General features: G+C 30.0%; 5 protein-coding genes across 5 annotated transcripts; 3 read left to right on the forward strand and 2 right to left on the reverse strand.

The window, feature by feature from the left end:
* Positions 1–13,147: 13,147 nt before the first annotated feature.
* BO72DRAFT_392282 (purine-nucleoside phosphorylase) lies at positions 13,148–14,488 on the forward strand (the record flags this gene model as incomplete). The annotated part of the gene is made up of 7 exons (XM_040941897.1): positions 13,148–13,340; positions 13,405–13,483; positions 13,556–13,635; positions 13,732–13,796; positions 13,853–14,055; positions 14,104–14,383; positions 14,435–14,488. 7 exons carry the CDS (start codon positions 13,148–13,150, stop codon positions 14,486–14,488), a joined length of 954 nt encoding a protein of 317 aa, XP_040795340.1.
* A 169-nt stretch (positions 14,489–14,657) lies between these two features.
* BO72DRAFT_532806 (Fcf2 domain-containing protein) lies at positions 14,658–15,826 on the reverse strand (the record flags this gene model as incomplete). The annotated part of the gene is made up of 3 exons (XM_040950459.1): positions 15,490–15,826; positions 15,259–15,418; positions 14,658–15,032 (listed from the first exon to the last, which is right to left on the reverse strand). The coding sequence occupies exons 1-3, from the start codon at positions 15,675–15,677 to the stop codon at positions 14,658–14,660; spliced, it is 723 nt and encodes a 240-aa protein (XP_040795341.1). The 5' UTR covers positions 15,678–15,826.
* Positions 15,827–16,445: 619 nt separating this feature from the next.
* On the forward strand, positions 16,446–17,959 carry hapE (CCAAT-binding factor complex subunit HapE). The gene is made up of 5 exons (XM_040939423.1): positions 16,446–16,811; positions 16,888–16,901; positions 16,990–17,046; positions 17,099–17,709; positions 17,855–17,959. Exons 1-5 carry the CDS (start codon positions 16,730–16,732, stop codon positions 17,859–17,861), a joined length of 771 nt encoding a protein of 256 aa, XP_040795342.1. The 5' UTR covers positions 16,446–16,729; the 3' UTR covers positions 17,862–17,959.
* BO72DRAFT_481811 (Rab GTPase-binding exocyst subunit SEC15) lies at positions 17,827–21,233 on the reverse strand. The gene is made up of 10 exons (XM_040947701.1): positions 21,101–21,233; positions 20,759–20,921; positions 19,710–20,702; positions 19,518–19,649; positions 19,357–19,458; positions 19,190–19,299; positions 18,995–19,130; positions 18,496–18,945; positions 18,196–18,446; positions 17,827–18,135 (listed from the first exon to the last, which is right to left on the reverse strand). Exons 2-10 carry the CDS (start codon positions 20,804–20,806, stop codon positions 18,057–18,059), a joined length of 2,301 nt encoding a protein of 766 aa, XP_040795343.1. The 5' UTR covers positions 20,807–20,921; positions 21,101–21,233; the 3' UTR covers positions 17,827–18,056.
* Positions 21,234–23,377: 2,144 nt separating this feature from the next.
* Positions 23,378–26,146, forward strand: BO72DRAFT_392271 (putative meiosis protein MEI2; the record flags this gene model as incomplete). Its single annotated transcript, XM_040941896.1, has 14 exons — positions 23,378–23,565; positions 23,614–23,998; positions 24,069–24,503; positions 24,559–24,921; positions 24,982–25,017; positions 25,066–25,132; positions 25,195–25,213; positions 25,267–25,297; positions 25,365–25,382; positions 25,435–25,463; positions 25,510–25,553; positions 25,611–25,690; positions 25,755–25,860; positions 25,914–26,146. The coding sequence occupies 14 exons, from the start codon at positions 23,378–23,380 to the stop codon at positions 26,144–26,146; spliced, it is 2,034 nt and encodes a 677-aa protein (XP_040795344.1).
* Between the last annotated feature and the right edge of the window lie 1,527 nt (positions 26,147–27,673).

Raw genomic sequence — 27,673 nt, forward strand, 5'->3', positions numbered from 1 at the left:
TTTAAAATATAATATGTTATATTTATAATACTTAAATAAATAATATATTTAATTAAATTATTTATATATGGAATTATTTTAACTTTTATTTAAGAACTAGTATAATTAAATCAATTAAAATTATAATATTTAGTATATTTTAAGCAGCTTAATTAATAATAATATAATTAAAAAATCTTACTTATATTATAAAAGAAACTAATATTTATAGTAATTCTAGATTTCATTAAAAATAATTCTAAGAAAATTATTAATTTTAAAATATTTAGAATAATACTAATAATAGAAATTTCTAGAATAATAAATTAAATAATTAAATATTATTTTATTAGGACCAGAATTAATACAAAAACTATAATATTTTTTTAGTAATTTTAATAATTTTAATTATATTAATAAAATAACTAGATATATTAATAGCTATATTAACAGCAGCTATACTGGTAAGACTATAATAATTAGAATATATTATAATAAAATTAATATCTTTATTAATTATTTTTCTATCCATTTTTAAATATAAATATAAATAACTAACAGCTGTAGAACCAACTATATTAATTCTAAAATTAAATACAAGACTAATATAGTTAAACTAGTAATAATTAATTCTAAAATAATTATTAAAATAATTATAATAATTATAATAACTATTATATAACAGATATCTCGGATTATATAATCTCGGATCTTACTATCTCTTAAAGAAACAGCTATATAGCTATAATTATCTTAATTAATATATATATATTTCTTTTTATAGATTATAAGCTCTTATAACTATATTTTTTATTAAATTTATTAAATTTATTGTTTTTATTAAGAATCTTTTTATATATATATTAATATTTATAATATTAACAGTCTTTTATATCTTTATTCAATATTCTATATATTTAAAGAGATAAAAAAGCCTTTAAAATATTCTAACCAGCTTAATAATCAGATTTAATATTTATTAATTTATTAAATTAATTAATTATATATTCTTACTATACAAGCAGCATGGCTATATATTATATTATAATATTATTAAAAGATTTATTTAATATTAATATTTTTAAAACTATATTAAATTTAAAAAATTAGTCTAACCAATTAATATAATAATATAGTTTATATTACTATCTTAGATCTAAGAATCTAAATACTTAAAAATTATTTTAAAATAATTATACTAATTCTAAGAAATTTATTTTTTATTTAAAAAATAAAAACTAAGTTATACAAGTTTTTATAGTCCGAGTAATAAAAAATAGAAACCCGTCTATATATATAAATATTTAATATAATATTACTAAGACTAAAAAAAAACTATATTCTACTAAATATATATAATATAAATATCTGAAAATAAAACTAATTAAATTACTTAATTTTTATTATTTTTAATACTATATATAAGTCTAGGTCTGTAGTATATTTCTAGAATTATAATATAACAGCTAAAATATATAAATTTTTTTAAAAAGTTTATAAGATTTATAGTTTTATAATTACTATCTGTTTATATAATAAGTAGATATCTATATACTATAATAATATTTTTAATTAAAATATACTTCTAATAAAGTTTATAGATATTTTTAATAAGCTATATAATATTAAGATTATAAATAATTAAACTAAATTCCTATAATTTTTTATTATAATTTAAAATATTATAATATTTTAACTATTTATTATAAATTAATATATAATATTTAGAAAACTTTATTATATTTTTATTAGTTTATATTTAATTCATATAATTTAAATATATTCGAAAGAATTAATTCTTATAATTATTTATATATATTATTATTAATAAGACTTTAATTATTAATACTTTTAATTATAGTAGTAGTAATTACGGTAATTAGAACTAAAAAAAAATATAAAAATTCTAATATTTAATTTAAATATAAAGAACTTAATACTGCAGATAGAAACTTAATATTTTATATTTTTTATTAATATAATAGGAATTATTTTTTAAGTAAGTATTTATTAAATCTAGAAAAAAAATATAATTATATATACTAATATAGTATTTATACTAATAAAAATAATATTATTATTTAAACTATTTAATATTAATATTATTAATATTAATTATAACTTATTTAAGATTTTTATTATATTAATTTACTTTAATATAATAACTATAATCTAGAAAAATATCTGTTTAAATTATATTAATAAATAAATACTTAATTTTAAAATTATAAAAAATATAAATTATTTTAAATATTATTTTTAAATCTTTATATTTTGTATTAACTAGGCTAAAACAGTTATTAATAAGATTTTTTATATTATTAGTTATAATACTATCTTTATTAAATTTATAGATAAGAATAATAATCTAACTAGTATACTTAATATTAATTATTATTAGTTTATTTTAGTTTTATTAAATAATCTTATTTTTTATAAACTGCCTACTTATTTAAATATTTAATTATATATAGTAATAAAAAAAATTATATATTTTATTAAAAATAATAAATAAATTAATTATATTATTATAAATAAACAATAATATTTTATAAATACTACTAATATAATAAGCTAAAAGATTATTTATAGTTTATATTATTATAATATTTTAATTTATTTATCTTCTACTAATCTTATTATTTATATAATTAAAAAGTTAGTTATTTTATTAATTTGAATTTATTTAGTTTATTATTATATAGTCTATATCTCCGAATATAAAATCTATAATTTTTTAAAATATATTATTAGTCTAAATATTAAAAGAAATATTCTATTAATAGTTTATAAACTATATTTATATAAAGAAAGTTGAATATTTTTAATATTATATATTAAGCTATATAATTTTAAACTTTAAATTAAAAATTTTATATATATTAATATTTATAGTCTGCTGTTTATATATAATTAAAAATATTTATTATTTTATTATTTTTATAAATTATATTTTTTATTACTACTGGATCTTCTTTTTTAAAAAACTACAGTAAGATTTATAATAAATTTATTACTATATAAAATTATTTTAAATATTAATTAAATATTAATATTAAATATATTTATAGTAATAATATACTAGAATATTAACTACTTATAACTTATTATTAGAAATAAAATATTATTTAAAATCCGGTTTTATATTACTATTCTAATTTTAATCTGATTACTAAAATTAAAATAGATATTTTATTAAGTTTTATATTTTTATTATAATTAATAATTAATTATTTTATTATTTCTAAAATTATATTATTTTTATTATAAATTATATTTAAAATTAGCTTATATATAATTTTATTACTAAGATACTATATAAAGTTTTATATAATATATAACTTAATATTATTTATTAAAGAGTTTTTATCTGCTGCTGCTAGTATTTTATTTTTAAAAAAAATTTATAATAAATTAAAAAATTATATATAGAAAAACTATTTTATAGACTATTTTAAATCTATTTATAAAATATATTATATTAAGATTTATTAAATTATATATATATATAATATTATCTTTATTAAAGAATTAATTTTTTAGATAGTTATAATAACTTTTTTATATAATTTTAATTCCGTACCCGGCAGTACTTTTAATTCGGAAAAAACTATTTAAAAAGATATATATTATTAGTTTCTATTTATTATATTTTTTAATATTAAAAGCTATTTTAGATAATATTTTTTAATATTCTAGCTTCGAAAAATAAAAATAATAATATAAAATCTAACTAGCTTATTAAATATAAATAAACTAATATATTATTTCTTTTAAATATTTTAAATAATATTATATATAACGCAGCTTTAATATTTATTCTCATTATAAATAAAATATTTATATCTAATATTTTTAATATAATATTTTCTATTATTAAAAATAATATCTTTAATAATAAGCTAATAATTATAGATCTTTTAGTTACTAATTATTTATTTTTAATATTTCTAGCTATAAAAACTGTACTTTAACTACTATACTATTTAATCTATATATAAAAACTGTTTTATATTCTGCTTAAGTTACTATCGTTTTATATTATTAATATTAATAATAATTTAGATCTTTATATTAATATTTTATTTAATTTTTTAATTAATAATTATTTTATTTATATTTTATTTCTTAATATTATAGTCATACGGCTGTTTATAGATTTATCTTTAGATTATAAAAATTCTTTTATTTTAAAAAAATTAATATTATAGAATATTAATTATATTTTTATTAGCTATACTAATATTATAATTTATATTAAAGTTTTTAAATAATATAATACCGTCTATTATAAAATATAATAATAAATTAAACAAAATATTTTTTATATTATTCTATATTTTTATAAATTCCGATTTCTATTTTTTAAATAAATATAAAAAATTAAGTATAATAGTATATATAAAGTCTGTTTTATTATTAAAAAATTCTATTAATATACCAGTAAGAATTATTAAATAAATAAGATTTATACTACTATTATAAAAAAATATTAATTTTAAAATCTTTATTATTTTTATTATTATATTTAGTTAAATATTATATAATTTTAATATTATTATAGTTTTTTTTAATACCAAATTATATAAACTAATATATATTAAACTGTTAAAAAACTTCTAAAATAATAATATATATAATATATTTATTAAATTATTATATAGATTAAAGCAGATATTATATAAATAATATAATATATTTTATAACTTTTTTACTGTAAATAGTTTTAAGTATTTTTATATAAATTATTTTATATTTATTAAAAAAGATCTTTATATATTTATTTATATTAATAATATTTTATTTTTAGTATTAGATATCTTTATAATTAATATTTTTAAAAATCTACTAAATAATTTTATTAAATTTATTAATAATAGGTTTTATATTTATTTTTTAGTATTAATATTATATAAACTAATAATAATATATATATTTTATAAAAAGTATATATTAAAAAGTATCTAAAATATTTTAGTATATTAAAAAGTATCTAAAATATTTTAGTATAATAAAATATAAAATTTTTTTATATTATTTAATTATAAAAATTTTTTATTTAAATATATAGAAACTGCTCAGCTGAATAATATTAAGTTATATTAAAAATACAATAATATTTTAATATAGATTATATTTAATATATATTTTAATATTATATATATAATTAGTAAGTTATTTATTTTTTATAATAAATTTTAATAAACTTTATATTTAAGCTATAAATCTTATTTAATATTATTTTATAGGCTTATTAAACTATTAAATTTTTTTATAAATATAAAGATTCTGGTTTTATTAGTTATTATAATACTAATTAGACTGGTTTTTATATTTTTAATATTATATTAATTTTTAGCTATATTTTCCAGCTTACTAACAGATTTATTTTCTAAAATTTAAAAAAATAAACTGTTACTATATTATTTTTTATTAAAAATAAATATATTACTTAAATTATTATAATTTAAAAACTTTTTTAATTTTAATTTCTGTTTACTAAATTAGATATTTAATATTTTAAAATTATATTTATATTAATAATTAAGCCTACTGTAATTTATACTAATAATTAATCTACTATTATTCTAGCTAAAAACTCTAAATTTTATATAAAAATAAAATATATATTTATTAAATAATATTTTATATAGTAAAAAATATATACTAAAAATATTAAATATATTTATATTAGTATAATAGACTAAATAGCTAATAGTTTTATAAAACTTTTTAAATATTTTATTTAATTTTATTTTATTAAACAGCTTAATATAATAGATTTTATTTAATATTTCTATATTTATACTTTATTTATTTTTTATTTCGAAAATATAAGTAGTCTTATATTTTTTTTATATATAACTTAGTAACAATCTTCTTATTTATAAGAGATATAACAGATATTTAGAATTATATAATTTCGGATTTTACTACTTCTTAGAGAAACAGCCATATAGCTGTAGTCATCTTAATTAATACACATATGTTTCCTCACATATTAAAATATATATATTATTATTATAATTTTATTTTATCTAAATCCTAGAAATATTTTAAGTTCTAATATTAGTATAATAATTTTTATCAATGTAACGATATTTTTATATATAAAACTATCTATATAAAATAATCCGTAAAATATCTAAAAAATATTTACTGGTTAGATTTATTAAGAAATTGTTTAATAATTTTATAAAACTATATAATAAACTATCTTTTCATCATATTTATATAGTTTAAGTTGTTACAAACAATTCTATTAAATAGATATTTTATTTTATTATTTTTAAAAGCAGTATTTTTTAAGTATATAAATAAATATCTAAATATTTTATAGTATTACTATCTTATACTTTTTATTTTAACTAATAATTTTTTAATTTTTTATAATAATTATAGTTAGATTTTTTTTATTTAATAATATATTATATAAGTATTTTCTTCATAATATAATAGATATTATATTTATTATTTTTATTATTTATACAGCCGATACAACTTTTATTATTAAATCTAATTATTTTAAAAAAATATTAAATATTTAAAATATTTTTATATATATATAAATCTATAATTATATTTACTAATTTAATCAATATTTATTTATATATTTTAATCTATTTTAATTATAATTAATATTAAGCTTAGCAGATTAATTCTTAGTATTATAATTAAATTTATTAAAATATTTTTAAAAATTATTAATTAATATTTTATATATTAAACTAAAAAATTAATTATTTTTAAAATTTATTTCTTATATAAAGTCGAGAATATTATTTTTTAACTAAATATAATCCAGCTAATATTTCTTTATTTTTTTATATTATAATTAAAGTATATTTAATTAAAGACTTATATCTAAATCTGCTTATTAAAACTAAAATAATTGATTAAAAGAATATAATTATTAATTATAAAAATTATACTATTATTATATATAATTATAAAAATTTTATATTTTCTATTTAAATAATAGTAAAATCTTATTATATTAATACTCCAATATATACTATTTATATTATTATTATTTTAATATATCTAAAAATATATATTTGAATTAACAAATATATATTAATTTCTTTTAGATATTAATTATATTATTAAATTAAAAATTAATACCGGTATATTACTATATATTTATTTAGTTAATACTAATTTTTTTATTAAAGCTGTTAATAATACTAGTAAGTCTATTATTTTAAATAAATATATCTATATTAATATTTTTATTAATAATAATTATATTATTATTTATACTATAAAAGATTATATCGCCAAGTCTATAGTATATATATTATTTCTTAGAATACTAAAATCTTATAAATAGTCTTTTTATAACTACTATTTTTATATATTTTAAAAAACTAAGAGATGCTAAGAGACATACTTTATATATTAATATAATATTTATATAATTAAAGGTCTTACATTTATTACTAAGTTAACTAGAAATATTAAAACTAAAAATATTAAATATAAAAATAAGTATAATATAAATAATTAATTAAAAAATAATATAGTTAGTAATTTTAAAAATAATAATAATAATTTCTATAAATATTTAAATATTTATTTTTAGATTTTTTTAAACATTAAACATTAATATTAATAATAATACGGTTTGTTTATCTAATAATATTATTATTTATAATAAGAAATATATTAAAATATTTAAAAAATATTTTTATAAAATATAATATTTAAATATATTAAAATAGTATAAATATTGATATAATAAATATTCTAAAAAATACTAAATATTAATTCTAATAAAGAACTTTATTAAAGTTTTTAAATCTTATATTTATTATATTCTATAAGCTAATAAAAATATTATTAATAAAATATTTAATCTATTATATAAAGCTAGAAAGATATTTGATACTACTAGCTATATATTATTTATATATTTAATATTTATTATATAGAAAACTATGAATAATATTTATAAAAATATATAACTATTAATTTAAAAATTATAAATTATTTTAGCAAGTCTGATTTTTATTTAGTTTTTATATAGAATAAAATTCTCTAAATAGTTTATAACTATTTATATATTTTTATAATTAATCTATATACTAAGATTATTAAAACGGTTTTATTATTATTCTATATTAAAAATAAAATCTTTTTTATATTACTATAATAGATTATATTAATTTTATTTTATTTATCTAAAAATAAAAAGGTTTATATTTAAAGTATTGTTATATATTTACTTATATATATATTAATAATATTTTTATTATATTCTATATATTAAAAAAATATCTTAAATATTTTAACTTAATTTTTTAATATTTTAAAAATATAAATCTTAAATTCAAATCTATAAAAATATATATTAGTTTTTTATTTATTATTTTTTTAGAATAATATATTAAATCTTTTAGCTTAACTATTTTCAAGTCTAAAATTAAAACTATTTATATTTCTTTTTTTTTATTAATTATTATTAAATTAGAATATCTTCTTAATCTTATTAGTTAGTTATAATAATATATTAATTAATATATATAAAAAGCTGTTTTTCTTTAAAACCGAAAAATATAAATATTTAAATTTTATCTAAAAATAATCAGTCTAAATAATTATATTTAATAAAAATTTATATTAAAAATACTAATCATAAATCTTATATTCACAAAATTTCAAATATTTTATTTTCTATAAAATAAATTTTCTAATTCTAAATATTAAATATATTTTAATTCAAATAAATAAATATATATTAATCTTGATATTAATTATAAAAAATAAATATTATAATATATTATATCAGTCTAAAATATATTTATATTAATATTTTAAAACTATTTATATAAAATATAATAAAAAAATAGTCTTATTTCTTATATATATTTTAATTATATTAGAAAAAAATCACTAATTTATAAAACTTAAAGTCTTATATTTTATATAAATATCTTAAAAACTATATTATTTTATTAAATTAATTTTTGAAAAATTTAATATATATTGATTATATAAGTACTGTCGGTGTTAGTAAATAGACTATATTTAATATTATTATTTTTAATTATTTAAATCTTTATTTTATATATATTTTTTAATTTATTTAAGAATATAATCTTTAAGTTTTCTATTATTTAAATAAGTTAAATATTATAATAAATACTCTTTTAAAATTACTATAAAAATATTGTATACTATTTTTTTATTTTAAATAAATAATAGACTATTATTTATAATTTAAAAGATATTTTAGCTAATATATTTAATACTAAAATTACTTATTTTATATTTACTATTAAAATTAATAATAAATTTAAATATTAAATTATAAATAGTTATATTAAAGATTTTTAAGCAAAAAAATTATAGCTATTTTTAAATCTAATTCTAATATCTATTTATTATATTTTATATAAAATAAACTTTTATATATAATAAGATATATTTCTTATAATCTAAATACCGGTAAAACTATTATTAATTCTACTAAAAATAAAGTATCTAATATTCTAAATATTCAAATAAATAATTATTCTAAATTAGTTGCTGTAAATAGTAACTATTTTATTTGATTATTTAAAATATTTTTAAAATATTTTTAAAATTATTTATAATAATAATAACTATCAGTTATTCAATAAATATGTTTTAAAACTTAATAATCTTTTTATTTATTAAAATTAAAAATAATTATATAACTATATTAATTGATATTATAAATATGATAAAAATAGACTTTATTATTATAAATTATATAGTTTTCTATAACCGATTATTTTAATTGGTTTATTCTATACTATTATAATAGATTTTTTATATCATTTTCTACTATTAATATATTTTATTCTTTTTATTATTATTAATAAATTTATTAAGTATATCGGTCCAATTCCCAGAAAATTAATATAAAAATTAAAATATCAAAAAGTTAAATTAATCTAATATATATAGAAATATAATTAAAAAAGTTTTTTTATTTCTTTATATCTAACTATAATTTTTCATTTGTATTAGAATTTGTAAAAAAACTATTTTCTTATTTTGATACTAAATAATTTTATAATATTAAATCTTATTTCTAGACGAATAGTTAATTAAAATAAATAATTTAAAATATTAAGATTATATTAACATATAGAATTTTTAATATTATTTAAAATTATTTATAGTTATTTATATTATTATTTATTATCTTTACTATCAATTTATCTTTTTTAGTTATAACTAAAGAGACTTTTTATAAGCTAATATTCAGTATTTTATTATATTAATTCTAGTATTTGATAAAATAATACTAAGAAAAGCTATTTTAAAATAAATTAATTATATTATTTTTAATATTTTTAATACCGCTGTTTCTAATTTTATTTATTTTTAATAAATATATTTCTGTCTCCGAGAAATATCTTCCAGCTATTATAAATAAACTATTTAATAATTTATATTTTTATAATCTTTTTGTGTATTTAATTATATATTTTTTATCTATTAAAGTTATTATTTTATTTACAAAAGCAGATATTTTTTAAAAAAATTATTTATATTTAAGATATACTGTTATTTATACCGAAGATATTTAAAATTTCTTATTTTAATTTAATATAAAAAAGATTTTTTAAATATACTGTTATATATATAAAATATATTTATAATTATTATTATAATCTTATATTTTTTATTTTTAGTAATTAAATATATTTATATTTATACTAAAAATATATTATATTATCTAACTCTATAAATAAGAAATAATTTAATTATTAATATATTAGTTTTTTAATTAAAATTATATATGCCAGCCGCTATATATACCGTTTTATATTTTTTAATTTATAGAATATATATTCTATTATTTTTATTACTTAATTTAAACTAATATATAATATTTATAATTTTAATCTATTTAGTTATATATTAAGCAAGTCTTCTAAAATCCAGATTAAAAATTATTCCAAAGATTTTTAGAAAGTCGAGTCTATTTTTAATAAAGTATATTACTTTTTATAAAAAAAATTATATTTTTATTTTATAGTATCTTATTTACTAAAGTAAATATAGTCTAGAAAATAATATATAAATATATTTATTAAATATTAATATTTCTAATCTTATTTATATATTTAAATATCTTAAATAGTTATTATATTGATATATTTATAATATATCTATTTATCTCTGTCTATTTATTTTATATTTTTATTTTTTATAAGATATTTTACTATTTTATATATTTATTCTATTTAACAATTTGTTTTTTATATATTACTATTTTTATTATTTTATTCTTATTATATACTGTCTTTATATAAGTATCTATTTCTTTATATATATAATTAATAATAAGAATATTTTTATTTTAATATCTGGTATATATTACTGTTTGTTTATTTATCTATAATAATATTCTGTTGTTTATTTGTCTAGCTGTCTTTCTTACCGTCCTAGTAGCAGAACTTTGAGACTGTTGATTCTTTCCGTCCTTCTATCTCCAACAATCATATTAATATTAATCAATCATATTGAACTTCGTCTATAATATTTATATTTTTATAGAAACTATAAAAGCTTTATTATTTATAATATTAATATTAATATTAAACTATTATAATAATATACTTGTTTTTTTATATTATTATTTTTATTATATACTATATTTGAAAACTTAATTTTTTAATTTCTAATATATATATCTTATTATTTTAATTATATATTCTAAACCAATATCTTCTAATAAAAATCTGTATAACTATTTTTATATATTTTTTAAATATTATAGATGCATACTTTTCCGAATAATCAGACTATTAAAAAATCACTACAGTTTTTAATAAATATATTATTTTATATAGCTGCTACTGTATTTTTATAACAAAATATATATATCTTTTAATTTAATAAGTAGATTTATAAAAAGAATATTATAGTAAAAAACTAATTTATAACTATAAGTATTATATTTCTATCTCTAGTTGTATTGAACCATTTAGTATTTATGTTTAATAAAAACTTACTATTTTTATTGTCTTTTACCTTTTTACCTTTTTATTTTTTTAACTTTATTTTTATTATCTTTCTATATTTCTATCTATTGAATTATATATTTTAGTATCATATTTATTGATTATTTGTTCTTTATATATATAATTTGATATAAATATTATTCTTAAGACTATAGGATTTATAGTATATTTTATAGTTATTAACCTTATTATATTTAGCGGCCCGCCTACTATACCATTTTTAGGAATCTTTCAGTCTTCTTAATTTTCTTTTATCTATCTTTTTTATAATCAATCAGATCAATCTTCATCTTATCCACGTTTATCGTATCTTGCCATAATAGTAATGAAAAAATTAATGCAACACAAAATTTCTGTTTTGTATAGATAACTAGCTTCTTTAGCAGTCACATGATAAGCCCGCTTAGTAAGCTGTTTTTGTGCCACACGAGCGGAAAAACAAGATCGGCTCTTCTGTAGTCTGATTTTCTTCACTGTATTGTAAGTTATCTATCTTAGCGTCATCAGCATGATTGTGGAATTGATCACTTTAATCCTTTGAATTCATCTCCATCCTTCTTGTGTAGAGGCTTTAAGTACCAAGGGTCAATGTATCTGGTAAGTCAGGAGTGCAAAGAAAGACCTGCATCCCACTGGGTAGGTATATATACCATGCCCATCATCTAATCTAGTCATGAACTTATTCTCTTGATTGGGACAATTATATGATATTTATTAACTAGTTGATAGCCCGCACATAGCTTCTTGTTAAGAATCTGAACTATATGTACTAGTATATTTTTGCTTATCCTTACAAGAGAAATATGGACGTGAGAAAGCTCATGGCGACATAAATGATGTAGGGTATTAGTGTCTTGACAGAGACCCTATCACTTCAAAGTCTCTAGAATGGCATGATGGATTTAGTACTGATTCTATTCAGAATCTATTTCGGGACTTTCGACAATGCGCTCGCACTTTTGGAGACTCTTTTCTACACAGTCCGGAGAGCGGTAACTTAATCGATTTTCCTAACTTAGTAATGTTCAACAACCAACCTATCATTTGTGTTATGTGTGTGTTTTCTACGGAGTAACTTGCCCGTCCTTCTTAATCTAGCAGCAGCTGTGACTTATTACTTTCACACAGTGTTCTATTTAGAAGTGTCTTTGTGACCCAAGAACATGGCACATTATTCATACGAGCAAGCGTGTGAAGCAGCTCTCTTTTTTAAAGATCGCTTGCCGTCTCCGTTGCAAGCCCCTCGCATCGCCATAATCTGTGGCTCTGGCTTGGGCGGGCTCGCCAACACAATTGACGCCCAACCGCGAGCCGAATTTGACTTCAAGTCAATTCCTCATTTCCCTCATCTAACAGGTAACCTTTACGCTCCACGAATTCGTCATTACTAAAATCTCAGTGCTTACCTTGCATCTATAAGTTGCCGGCCACGCAGGAAAACTCGTCTTTGGATGTCTCAACGGGCAGGTCCCTGCAGTGTTGATGGTGGGCCGAGCTCAGTGAGATAAACCTCCATCTTCGTCAAGTCCAATGACTGCATGAATTGCTGATTGACTGCGACCTGTTCACAGTTACTACGAGGGCCATTCTCTTGATCGAGTGACATTTCCTGTACGCGTTTTCAAGCTACTTGGCATTGACACAATAATCTGTCAGTCTTCCCTTTTCCCCTCAGGCAGATGGAAGAGGGTACGGCAGGAGTGAATTCCTTTCATATCTCGAAACTAACACGCTCAAACGGTGATAGTAACCAATGCCGCGGGGGCCTTAAATCCAGGTTATATGGTGGGAGACATTGTGCTACTCAACGACGTCAGTGGACAAACCCTTATGCTCTAAAAGAGTGGCTTATTCTGAAAGGTGTACAGCATTTATTCCTTTCTGGACTGGCAGGCATTCATCCACTAAGAGGGCCCAATGCCGAAGAATTCGGTCCACGCTTCCCTCCACTATCTGATGCCTACGATCTCGACCTGCGCCGCCATGTTCATAAAGCTTGGGCCGCCATGGATCTATCGGGCAACAAGAGGAGGCTCCACGAGGGTATATATGCTTTTGTTGGCGGACCAAGGTGAGCGGTGTAATCCCATACTCCGTTTGCACAGCTAAACTGGTACAGCTATGAGACCAGAGCAGAATGTCGCATGCTCCGCGGATTAGGCGCCGATGTGGTGGGGATGTCCACTGTCCCAGAAATCGTTGTTGCGAGGCATTGCGGCGTGCGAGTTCTAGCATTGAGTCTCGTGACTAATAAGGCTGTTCTGGAACCAGTTCCTCGAGGTGATGACAGTTTGCTCACATGCAAGAGGGCGGAAGAGCTGGATGCAATCATGCAGGAAGGCAAGGCTAACCATCAAGAAGTCCTTGAAGCTGGTCACTCGGCAGCAATCGACATGCAAGTATGCTCGTTCTTCTCCTTTGGAGCCGAATGCCAATTGACACGTGTGCAGAGGTTGGTGATGGAGACAGTCGCTTTCGGGTTTCCACCATCCGACAGGCGCTAACGGGGCGATCTCGCGAATTGGGGGCGAGACGACCCTGTTCAGTAAGCGCACGCGAGATTCTCGACCCAAGGCTTAGATAAATAAACCAAGTGCCCTGTCCAGTGACAGCACGCCATCGCTTGACCCTGAATGAGAACGAAACCCCCCATAAGCTTTCGAGCTAGTCAGTCTACTTCCCTCTGGTATTTCTTCTAGAGCGTAGAGTTTTGTAGTAGGCCTTTTTACCACTTTGTTTGGTGGCCTGTATGTCCCTGTACTTGGTCTCAAAGCGTTTGGTCTCCTTCTCCAGTGCCAATGCTTCGTCAACAAATGTCTTCTTACGGTCCTTTTTCGCGATGCGGCCACTGAAGAACTCCGTTGGACCTTCAATGATCGTGCCAATTTGAGAATAAGTGGGGGGCTGCGCTTTACTGTTCTCCTTCTTATAATGCCTCTTGGGATCCAAGACTGAGCGCATTCGAAGAAGTTGTAGGTCTCGTCTTAACTCTGCCGTCAGTTCGGTTTTGGGCAGGTCAAACCAGTCACTACCAGCCGTTGGTTTCATCTGGAATTCGATGCAATTAGCCTTTGAACCCTTTCCTTGCGGTGAGATGTCAAGGTTGCGAACAGAAATTTTCTCAGAGTAACTATGAAACAAAAAAGAACTTTCATTGGCACAGCGCAGCCCAGTACGGGATGATAAGCTGCATCAAGCGCTTACGCGATATATTTTCCTCATTGCGATGGGTTGATCGACTGAAACAAGCAACAAAAGAGACAGGGACTCTTACCTTCAAGCTCTTTGAATCGTGAGTAGCTCCGCTTGGCCTTTTAGTATGACCATCATTGTAGTCTTCATGAGTCAGCAACCTGGCAGTGTTTACCAATGCTATATCATCTTTGGGATGAAAATACGGCTCGAGAGCTGTACTGTCAGATAATTTTGGTATCCTGATGAGTATAGAATTAGCTTTATACTAAGGCAGAGAATACCTTGGAGCAGATGCCACCGAAAGACAAACCGTATCAAAATTTGCTCAGAGAGTGAGTCTGCAGCCTGTATATGGTCAGATTCTTTGGGTCTTTCGCCATCGCAACCCTGGAGCCGATCTTCAGCTTCGAGGAGAAGCTGTTCTATCTCCTGGTCTGTTAAGATAATGCCATCCTGTATTTGGAGGTCATCAAATTTAGAGCATGTTGCCCCTGTCATGGTCCTTATGACCAGACTGCGCGATTCTATCGTTGTATTGAACCTGCAAGAGTAAAGGATGGAGGCGATAGAAGTGAGGAAGCAAAATCAAAACTCGGTATTTATGGGGGGAGAGAAAGGTCGAGCTATTTTTTGGACTTTGGAACAACATCGGCTAGGATGAGGAAAATTTTCTCAGTGGGGGCCCGCAGTAACAGTAACTGAGTTGTCCTACTGGTCAATACGTTTCATTACAGCCCGGGCGCGCGTATCGAATCCGCCTTAGATTGCTGAACAGTGTAATTAAATGGTAACTTATACGAATGTAAAGTTACATCAGCCTATGCTTGGGAATCTGCATGGGTACTGTTTTCGGTCCGCCTTCCTATGTCACTCATACTCCCATCAACTGGGGGGGATCCAACGGTACGATGCACACAGTATAGACCGATTGACATGCATGTGGCACCATGATGTCAGAGTAAGCACTGGGATGTCTAGCTGATATCAGCACTGTACTGTAACTAGTCGCGGTACTGTGTTGCGTCTGCACCGCACAGGGGGATATGTAGACTGGAATCGAATGGTGGGCTAAGCCTATTCGCAAACAGGTCCCCGGGTTAGTATCATGAACCTGGAGAAAGCTGTAAGCCATAATCCGCATTGATTCGAAAAGTCACAATCGACGTGCTGTGATTCAATAGTAAGCAGGGATCCATATAGTATAGTGGTGTACCTACATAGTACCTTACCTACGTACCTCCCGAGGTCGACAGCCTGCCAAGCTTGGCGCGGCTTTGTTGCACGCTACCACCAACTTCATCCACCTGATGGGCCGTCAACTTACTGTCTTACCCAGCTCTTCTCCTGACTGCTGCCCAGCATTTGCGTCTGTCTTCACTCCTATTATCTCTATTATTCACCTTTACTCTTACCGTTAGGCGCGGGGATACTATTCAGCATATATTCGTCGCTACCATACCTAATCTGCGTCTCTCTCACCTTATCGGAACAACTCTATCATTCTATTTGCATGTAATTCGAGTTCAATTTTCAACAGCGAGCTTCGCAAAATGGAACAGCCTACACAAAGTGCTGGACAGCAGCAGGGCAGACAGCAGCCTGTATATGACACTAGAAATGGGGGGCATTACGGTATAACCTTTGGCCCTCCCTACATACTCAGCACGTCTCCATAACCTGAGGATTGGGCTGACGCATATTTCTATAGGAGCCAGTGCAGCTGTAGGACTCCCCATTTCTCCGGGACTTGTCTGCGAGCAGGCTCTGACTATGAACACTCCGACACTGACCACTGCTTTGATCTGTCTAGCTATCTGCGCAAGGGTTCGCACCTGTTGCTGAGCTTTATACGGGCACTTGGGCAAATGCGAGTAGAGGTCTTCGGCAGCTGCATTTTGATTGTAACTAATAACGGACAGGTGAATCAAGGACTGCAAGGAACGGCTCGGGATATCTTAACAACATACTGGCAGCACATTATCAACCACCTCGAGACAGATAATCATGATTACAAGATACATCAGTTACCGCTCGCCCGTATTAAGAAGGTGATGAAAGCCGACCCGGAGGTAAAGATGATCTCAGCCGAAGCGCCTATCCTATTTGCAAAGGGGTGCGACATCTTTATCACCGAGCTTACTATGCGCGCATGGATCCATGCTGAAGACAATAAACGGCGCACACTACAAAGGTCGGACATCGCAGCAGCTCTTTCGAAATCAGATATGTTTGATTTCCTCATTGATATAGTACCTCGTGAGGAGGCTACATCGCATGCGAAGCGTTCAAGTCAGACTGCTGGGGCAGCTGCAAGCGCATCGGGCGCTGCCGGCCCCGCAAATCAAATGCCAGCGGCCCAGCATGGAGTTCAGCACACTTCACACCATATGCCCCCCCCAGACTATGGCTCGCTAGGCCAGCACGGATTACAAGATCCGGAATACCGACAGCCGACAATGTATGCCGGTGCTGTACAGTCGGACCCTACCGCGGCTTATGGGGGACATCAACCTCAAATGTTCGACGGAATGTATGCTTACCCGCATATGCCACCGCAACAGGTATGTCACATTATCAGGATTCGATTGGTACTACTGAAGCTATCGCTATGAACGAGTTTATGGACTAATCAGTTTTCTAAAAAAGTGATATTATGATTTATGTTTCTCGCTTAGGTGTTAGGGTGCTTGAGTCGATTTCCTCGACCTTTTGAATGTTAAATGGAATTGGAAGAGTTGATACGCTTTGGATAGTGGTAAGAATTGGCGAATTGAGAGCCTGAGACGCATGAGCCCTCTCTGTCATGTCTTGAGTAGACATGATCCAGCAATTGTTTGATGTGCTTAAATAGCAGAATCGGGACAACTGTATCGTGTTTCATGATTTCTTTCCGAATCTCGAAGATAAGGTAGCGAATTTATCAGTTTTCGCAGAGCTTTGCACAGTGCGCATAATCCTTCGGCGATCGATTAGCACATGTTTCACTTCGGGTTCGGCACGCTTAGCTTTGACGTACTTCTCTAGAAGGACGGGGCCGTTAATGGCATCTACACGTCCGTACTTCTTGTTTCGTGTAGATATATCATAGAACTCATCTGTGTTGTCTGCCTGCATCAACTGCACTGTTTGCTGCAGCTCGTCAAGATTCTCCCGTAGTATGGGCACGCCGAGGCTGTCGACAAATTGATATAAATACTCGACATCTTTAGCGAGAGCTAGCACCCCATTCGTATTAATTTTTTTCACATCGGATGAAAGAGGGAGTGCCTGAGTTATGTCAGAGATAGATTTCTCGCAGTGTGCAAGTGAGACAAACTAGGATCATGTTTGCTGCGTGACTAAGGGCGTCGAAATATATCAGCTCCTTGATTTCCGTAGGGAGGCCGAGGAGCGTCGAATTCATGATATTAGAAAGGAACCTGGTCAGTGTTTGCATGTAGTTACTCGGCTCCGTAGGCGGAATATGAGCCATCCAATCGTACTCAGCTGTCTCAATGAGGTCATCAATCTTAGAGTTGACTACCTCAAAGATTCGCTTTTCGGCCGCCTTCTTATTGTTCTTGAATTTTTCTGTTGCATTCAGCTTCACAAACTCACTAGAAGAGGTCTGTGATCTTGCCGCTGCAAGAAGCAACTCGAGCTCGCGGCATGCATGTTCAAAATGCTCTAGGTTGATAAGAATCTGCACAATCTGTCCCAAGTACTGGGAAGAGAGACGCTCGACAAGTGTATCACACACTTTATTCGAAAGAAGTTCGTCCAATGCCTTGCGTCATTAGCTTGCAGATAATATCTAATGTCAGTATGCCACTCACATCTTTGAGTGTCTCGTCAATCACATTGGTATGAGGGAAATCATCATTGGCGAAGAAGTAAAATTGATTCAAGAAATTGCGAATATCAATGCAGCACAGCGGATACATTTGAGAGAATGGTAAGACGCAAGGGAACCTGATAGAAGAGTTGGTGGCTTGGTTGCCAAATCAAGGTTGAACGAGAGGAATTCTTACATCTGTTCTTCGTGTGGTTTTTCTGGATTGTACCAGCTGACATTCAGCACCTTCTCATATTCCTCAATTGTTTGTATCGGCATAGGCATATAATCGTCGGTCGAAACGATCTTCAAAGTCCCTTAGCAATGTGGATACCAATTCGTCTAAAAAAGGCACGGGCACACCTCTTGAAAATCGTCACTAAACCTCTTCTTAAGAAGGTCAGCATACTTTTCGAAAAGCGTCAATAAAAACGTATCAAAGACGCCGACAGGGAAGTCCCATGTCTAGAGGACATGAATTAGTACAAGATTCCACATTAGCCATAAGAATCGGATCAACAAACGTTCATTGTTTGCATAAACAATGCAATTAGATTCTTGATTTTGAGCAGGCTCTCAGCATTATCAACTTCGCGAAGAGCCTTCATTATCAAGCTCACAGCAGCTTGACACATCGAGTCCCATAATTCATCGACCTTGCCCATTCCGTGATATTAGCAACTTGACACCGGCTTAAGCGTAAGGAGATGACATACGTCAATAGGAGATCTTAGGTCCGGGATTCTTTTCATCGTTGAGCGCTCAACAATTGCAAATCCCGCCATTTCTTCGAGGAGATTATGAAGACAAGCCCCATCTTCATCAATCAACATTATTGATGTAGGCAACAGAAGCTCCTTTTGCCGACGGCGTGTGTTGGCATATTCGAGGCGAAACATGTCAATACGCCCTAAGGATCGATGAATATGTAAACATTCAAGTAGTGGCGTGAAATCAACCTGGAGTTCGTCGTTCTGTAGTAAGTCATACTCTTCACTCTCATCGGAAACAAGTTCAATGGCGGAGTTAAGCTTGAATTGTCCCAAGTAGGGCAATGCTCCAGCTCTTTCTTTCTGTCTCGACTTTCGTAGATCGGTGTGGTACAGAGCTATTTCGCCAAGGTATTGAGACATTTCACGAATTCTGTAAAGCCAAGTGTTCAGATCAGACATGACTGCTTCCGCAATTATCTTCTGCGTGGCAGGCACTGAGCGTTGGATCATCTCAGCGATCTTATATTGTGTAACCCCTTTAAGGTGAACATTCTGCAGCTCCTCCAGGGCGCGTAAGGCCGCATAATGATTTTTTCTGGAAAGCAAATCATGGATTTGATTGGCAAGGCGCAGAACTTCAAGACAATCCTGTATAGCGCCAGACGATTCATCAATATTCTGCCGGTGACTGCGCGACTCCACCAGGGCTCTTTTCTGCTCTGCCAGTCTTTCCGTACTTGCTTGAATGGATTGGTTGAGGTCTAAGATCTCGGCTGTCAGGCTAACCGTACCTTCCCTGATACGAAGAAGTTGATTGATGGAAGCAACAAATTCTTGATGATTTGTATTGCAAATGGCCTCTATTTCTGCCTCCTTATCACTTGCAAATTTGGCCAAAGACTGTAAGAGTTGGGATGTTCTGTTGCCAATACTGTATTCTTTGATGGACGGAATCAATTGATCCAGGTAGTCTGTGTCTGAAGGGGATATGATGATCTAAGTAGGACGGCAGGTCAGTCTAAAGTTCTACGGCCTGTTACACAAGGACTCACTTGATTCAGAACATGCGATTCGTTGCGTGAGGGTATCGCAGGCGACATCTTGATGGTTGAGGATTATGGCAACTCGAACACGTGGTGGGTCCTCGCAATGTGCCTGGGAAAGCTACCCGCGTGCTTGGCTACTCTTGATGATCATGTGTGGTTGGTCTTGTAACTACAGAAGATGACGCAGCAAAAGTGGTTAGTCAGTGCATGAAGTTACTCATAAGTGTTTTGGGTGTTCAAGCTGCGCATGACAGACTAGTCAACCGGCTAACTCCGGCGGTGAAATAAACCGTTCCGTAGGAGAAAATACGTTTGCAAGACATGAAGACATGATTGTTGCTGACATACTCGGGAACTTTGTCGCCCTTCCAACCTCAACCTCTTCTTTCAGGCGTACGCGCTCGTAGCTAAGGCAGCCACTCAAGAAGCTGGCTGAACGGTGCGCGGGTACGCTACTTCCGAACGCACCTCATGCAGTTAGTACTCAGGGTAGTCAGGTACCTAGTATAGTAGTATACGTATAAGTTAAGTACGCATACGTTAGTAGGTAGTTGCCCTACCTAGAGTAAATGACCCCGGCAGGTACTATAGTTACTACTTACTGACTAATAAACTACGGAGAAGCCATTCGCTACTAGGTTAATAATTATATTCGAGGTCCACGGTCACGGGGTCGGTCCACCTCGGACACGGTATCTCCATAATCGGTAAAGTGGTATAACTACTGGAAGGACATTATGAGCGGTGAGTTGGAAGTACTGTACAGTATGGAACCGCTTCGCTAGACTTCTTAGTTGCTTAGGTAACCAAGACCGATTACCTCTGCCTGGCCCGGAAGCTTTATCTGCTAAGTTTTCCAAAGCTCCTTCTGATAAAAATGGTATTTCATTCATACTCAGTAAATACTACTCGTCGCTGCGGCGCCCCTCCACCGCAGGTGGAGGATCGCCTTCACCTCACGAATAATTCTACCTCAAGAATAACGAAAAACACATACTAATCCTACTTTTTTAATCACGTATAACTTTGTTAATTTAAAAGATTAGGCTTTACTCTTTTAAGAAGAGATAGAAGTAATAATATATAAGAAATTAATCTTTAAAAAATAGATACTTTCTAACTATATCTTTTATAATAATTGGAAAACTAAAAATACCTGAGACCTTAGGCATCTTTTTAGCTGTTTTTTTTTAATAAATAATATTTTAAAAAAAGAAAAAGATAGATATATAATTCTAGATATAGAAGGTGTGATATTTTAATCTTAAAATCTAATTTCTTAAATCGATAAAGTTATATATAATCAAAAAAGTAGAATTAGTATGTGTTTTTTGTTATTCTTAGAGTAAAATTATTCATGAGGTGGAGGTGACCAACCCCTGATAAGGGGTGGATTAACGATAGCGACGAGTAGTGGTCTTATTAGTCCGCCCCACTTGTCATGGCTGCCGGTAGCTACGGAGTAGATATTATGTAGATCATGGATACTGAGGAGGCAAGGGCGGAGGACTCACCCGACAACGGTTTGTGCCTACCTTTACACACCTTATATTGGTACTAAATAATTAGAATAACCTCATACTATAGTCCTTTTGATTGTTTCATTGGTCGAGACTTACCGGTTTCCCTCCATAAGTTGATATATTTGCTTCAATACGTCTCCATATTCCGTACATATACTACTCATAGTTACTAGCTGGATTTGCAAAGTTTGTGATAAAGGATCTGTTTTTTTTGGTCGAATCGGGCACTTCGAACCTAGCATATTGCATAGGCATAGTGCCATACCTGACTTTCAGATATCTCACACGTTAACAATCTTCAGCCCTGGATCCAAAGCACCCCGGAACCTTGGGAGATGTCTCACGGAGCAGGAAAGTGCCAGAACACGTGGAAGTCTCCTGATATGCTTACAAGCCGGGCTTTCCTCAATAGAGGTTGCTGGTCTCATCTCTGTGGATATTTCTACCAAATTCGCAGCAGGTTTTCCAGTGGGGAACAGCCATGAGCTTTATATGATGACCGACATTAACAGTATGAGATTGGGAGTGAAGCCAGTGGCCAGACTGTGTTCTATATCGATCGAATTACCTGCCCAGTTTCTGAGCTTAAAATAACGCAAGGAGTTGTCAGACGTTTTTTTCCATGCTGCAAGCCCCAAAAAAGCACGTGCGACCAATTTACTGCGTCGCCGGCAGAATGGTCTCAAACCCTGAGCATGAATGGACTAAGAAGAGGAAAGTAGATTTTGTGTTATATTTTTTCGTCCAGAAGAATAATACAGCAGCATCATTGAGCCTAGTATATGATGAAGAATCACTGTGCTAAGTACTACCCTGTTACCTACCATGCGGGGCCCTTCCCTAACACCCAATACTAAACCTGTGAAGTTATCCTTCAATCCCTTTACTTATCACCCGCATTAAAATAAACAAACGCACTGCATCTTGCTTATCATTACAAAGCACATCTCTCACAGGCTGGGTCTGAATAAATGGTGTTTCTCTTTGCCGGGACTTTTACAGTCATTATACCCCAAGCCTGCAGTGTGAAGGTACACGACCTTCCTCTTAACTGAAGACTCGACCTCATTAGTCACAAGGATACACGCAGAAACACCAGATAATGCGGACAGGAAATTCTTCTCGTGGCCTGAGCAGCCCTAGCTCTCTGAACGATATTGATTCAGCCAATGGCTCTCCTGATACCAAGCTCACCGTCTACTCGCCCGTGGAAACGATCTCTAGAGGCCGTCTGGGCACCCGTGTTAAAGACACACTCAGCGACGCCGGAGTCCGTAGACTCTGCTCTGCGTGAGTGTATGAGATCTGATGCATAAACAACTTCTCTAACCACTCTAGTACATCTCCTGATCCATTCTTCGTGTCAACAGTAGCAACACGTGTCCAACTTTCACCGACAGCGGCGGCATTTACCCCAGTAGGGATGTTAGATAGCGCAAATATCGAGACTCAAGGCCGATCCTGCCCACAAAACTTCTCTCGAGCCGAATTCCTGGCAACGCACCCAGATCCCAAGCGCATTGAAAGAAGCCCAGGGCTCATGAACCGCATGGAAAGAGATATCTCGAGCTACGGCGCTATTGGTAGCATACAGTCGAACAAAATCCAGCAGTTGCTTGGTACAGAGCCGGATGAGCTTGAAAATGAAGGTCACAGTCGAGCACTGGTAATAGAGAATGTGCCAAACAATCTGACATACATGTCCTTAGCTGGATTCTTCAATGTGGGTCCCAAGCATCAAGATGTTTGACATCTCTTGGTGAGAGTGACGAGCATATGCTGATCAGAGATAGCGTCGCGAGTTTGGCTCTCTTAGGGGTCCTGTTCTCTCAGAACTCAACTCGAGTGGCAAAGTCTATGTTGCATTCACAGATAGTCGTGAGGTTACAAAAGCGATTGAAAAGGTCAACCTGCTTAGACCAGAATGGCGAGCTTTCCCCATTACTGCTAAGGAGTACGTGCGGCACGCGGAGCCAGCTCTTCTATCACAGGCATCTGATTATGAAGGCCAACTTCTGGTGACCGTCTACTTCGACGGCCGTAATCCAAATCTTAATCGGCATACCGTGGCCCGCTCCTTGGAAACTCTTGCTATGACCTTCGGCGACATAAAGTCCTTTACAGATGTACCGACAGGACAAGACAACATTGGCGAGTTTCATCTCGAGTTCTTCAATACTCGCGACGCTGAGAATGTGACAACCACTTTGAATGGAACTTTGGTTGACGTATGTTTATTCTCTTATGCGATACCCTTGGCTATTACTAAAACTCAGACGAAAGGACTGCATTATCGAGATCAAACAATTTAAGCCCGATCTGGAGAAGAGAGCATGCAGGTTCACCCCCGCCAGTCCTACTCCCGCGAGGGAGCGGCTCACTGGAACAGAAGGTCATTTCAGCACACATTCCTCTTGGACTCCGACTCAGTCATGTCGCACTCCCTACATGGAGCTCAGTCCAACAGGTCGCTCGACAGTACCTCCAGGTGAACATACTAGTCTTATGAATTGGATGTCCAGGGCTGGTGAAAGGGTCATGCCTTCCCCGCGGCGTGATCTGAACCGTTATCCTGATCCCCGTATGGGAAGCCAAAACTCTGTTGACATTGAACGAATTCGCCTTGGTTTGGATGTCAGGACAACTGTGGGTCCCGTCAGTCATTTCTCTTAATAGCCCTAATGCTAATGGGCGTGTCTATCACAGATAATGCTTCGCAACATTCCCAATAAGATTGACCAGGTAAAGTCACGGCGTTCATACTTATTGCTTGGATTCTAATATGATAAGACCATGCTTAAGGCCATTGTCGATGAGACAAGCCATGGAAAATATGACTTCATGTACCTACGCATTGGTGAGATACCATGAGACACCCATATCACGAGCACTGTGGCTAATCATTAATACTACTTATAGACTTTGCGAATAACTGCAAGTATGGCAATGATGCTCTCACAAGTCTGAAATCCTGTTGCTGAAACCCTCAAGTGTTGGCTATGCTTTCATAAACTTTGAAGATGTAAGTCTGTCAAATCATCTGGTGTGTGTGGCCTGATGCAAAAAGTTCGGCATTTGACACAGTCCAGCCGATCGATATTATTGACGTCAGTACATACACGAGGCAGTGCATCCTAGCATACCACTAAGAATATTTAGTTTGTCAATGCACGGGCTGGAAGAACATGGTATGACGGGGATATCGATTCAACATACTCCTGCTGACAAAGTAAGGAACTGCTTCAACAGTGATAAAGTCGCCGAAGTCTCATATGCCAGTAAGTCAACGAAGGGCTTCGTTCGAGGAAGAGATGGTTGTCTTACTTCAGTGAAAGCTATTCAGGGTAAAGACTGCCTGGTACAAAAGTTTCGAAACAGCTCTGTCATGTTGGAACACCCTTCGTTTCGCCCGAAGGTTTGTATATATGTCCCTTAACTCAAGCCCGTGGACGACATAAGAGGCTTATTGCCCAATGCAGATTTTCCACACTGGTACTGGGCATCTCGCTGGCACCGAGGATCGCTTCCCTGGACCAGACAATCCCTCAAAGATGCGTCGTAGCATCGAAAATGCCGAGCATGTAGGTCAGTACATAGCGAGCTAGCGCTGAGATTCAAGTTGATGTCTGACTTTTCAGGCCTATTTGCTCCTCGAGTCGGCCAACAGTACCGTGACGAGCAGCGTCGACGCCGTTCGCAGTTTGACCGCGGAACCACAGCTGCTGAACGTGAAATTGTATTTGTTCGGACACTTGCCCCAAAGCGCACATATGGTTCCTCAAATGGTCTCAGAAGTGCGCCGTGTACCTATCCCGGACTGAAATCGTGGTGCGACTCACCAATACCTGAACATTCCCCAAAGACCTCCTGATTCCTATTCAAGGCATCGGCCTGCGGCTTTCGAATTTATATCCCATGATAAGATCAGAACTATGCAGAGGGGGTTGAATGACCGCAAGTGACATGGGGAAGAGCAAAGGCCGGGGAATCGCGGTTATTCCCTTTGTCAACTTCCATCTACAGCCCAGCAACGTCATTTGTCCCGAGTACAGTGCAGAGATTTTATTTCAATTGGAGGCGAACGCGGGGTTTAAACTCTATGGAGCATCTTACCACGCCCTGGTCGGCTTGGAAGCATTGCCTGTGTTTGAGTCGAGTTGTTGGGGTGCCATTCTCTGTGGGACTCTGGCGTCCTTCCGGGTATTTCTTCTGATACCGTTCAATAAGAAATCTAATTGTAATACAAGACAACGGTGGCTGGTTTTTTATTACCCACCGCTAACTTACTCCACTACATCATGATTTACTCATACGCAGAGTGAAGACTATCGACAACAATAACTGCTTTTGCTTAGCGCAGGGCTCTTGGCCCTGTGCAGGTCCAACCAGCAGTTACCGAGGAGCGATCTTTGCATGGGTTGCGTCACATAGTGTTTAATTACATTAAGTAGCACCCACGTATTTAAACTCTGTCTCTGTGGAATAGGAAACATGTTGATCACAAAAGCATTGTTGTTCGATGCCCATATGGTACTCCTTCCTAGGGCTAACGTATTTATTATGCGAATAACATATGCAGGCCGGTGGACCAAATGGACCTTTCTTGTACTCCTATATCTTAATGACAGAGAAAAATTGTAAGGTATACTCTTCATTGGTATAGGTAGTCTATCTCTCCCATACTTAGAGGGGCTGTTGTCTTGTTCAAGCCTGGCAATTTGAACATATATTTATTGTTTCAGTCACGGTGTAAAATTAACCATATCCGATTGATTATATGTATTCATAGAGACTTAGCATATCAGTTTAGTATTATGTACATACCATAGAGTCTAGATTGAATTAGTAGGATCATAGTATTGGTTTTGAGTCTTAAAATGTGTGCTTTTATAGAGAAATTGACAGGACCTGGAATCCTATAGAGCGAACCATCCGCTGGATCGATGTCAGACAATCCTTTTCTAGTCGGTAAGATGCACTGACAAAAATACAGGTGGTCCCACCTGCTTGCATCTTTCCTTGGCTTGCCGGTTAGTTAACGTAATCGGACACCGAGCCGGTGCGACACCGAGCCGGCGGCCGCCGCGCCGCGTCTTGCATTCCCAGTAACTTGAAGTCAAAGAACTCGCCCAAACCGTACTATATTAAAATATCTTATGATTCTTTTGGTATTTCTCTTTGTATATTAATATAGCTGATATAAATAAATATTTAAATCTTACTGTTAAGATTTTTAAGAGTAAAAAGTTTGTTATAAAAACTGTCTATACTGCTGTATTTAATATTAAAATAAGTATTTTTAAAGATTATTTAAATAGTATTAAATTATATACTAAAAAAGATGCTAATTGCAGAAAGCTATCTATAATTAAAAAAAATATATTAAAGTAGTAGCTTT

This window comes from Aspergillus fijiensis (assembly GCF_003184825.1).
Source record: "Aspergillus fijiensis CBS 313.89 unplaced genomic scaffold BO72scaffold_105, whole genome shotgun sequence".
Taxonomy (NCBI): Eukaryota; Fungi; Ascomycota; class Eurotiomycetes; order Eurotiales; family Aspergillaceae; genus Aspergillus; species Aspergillus fijiensis.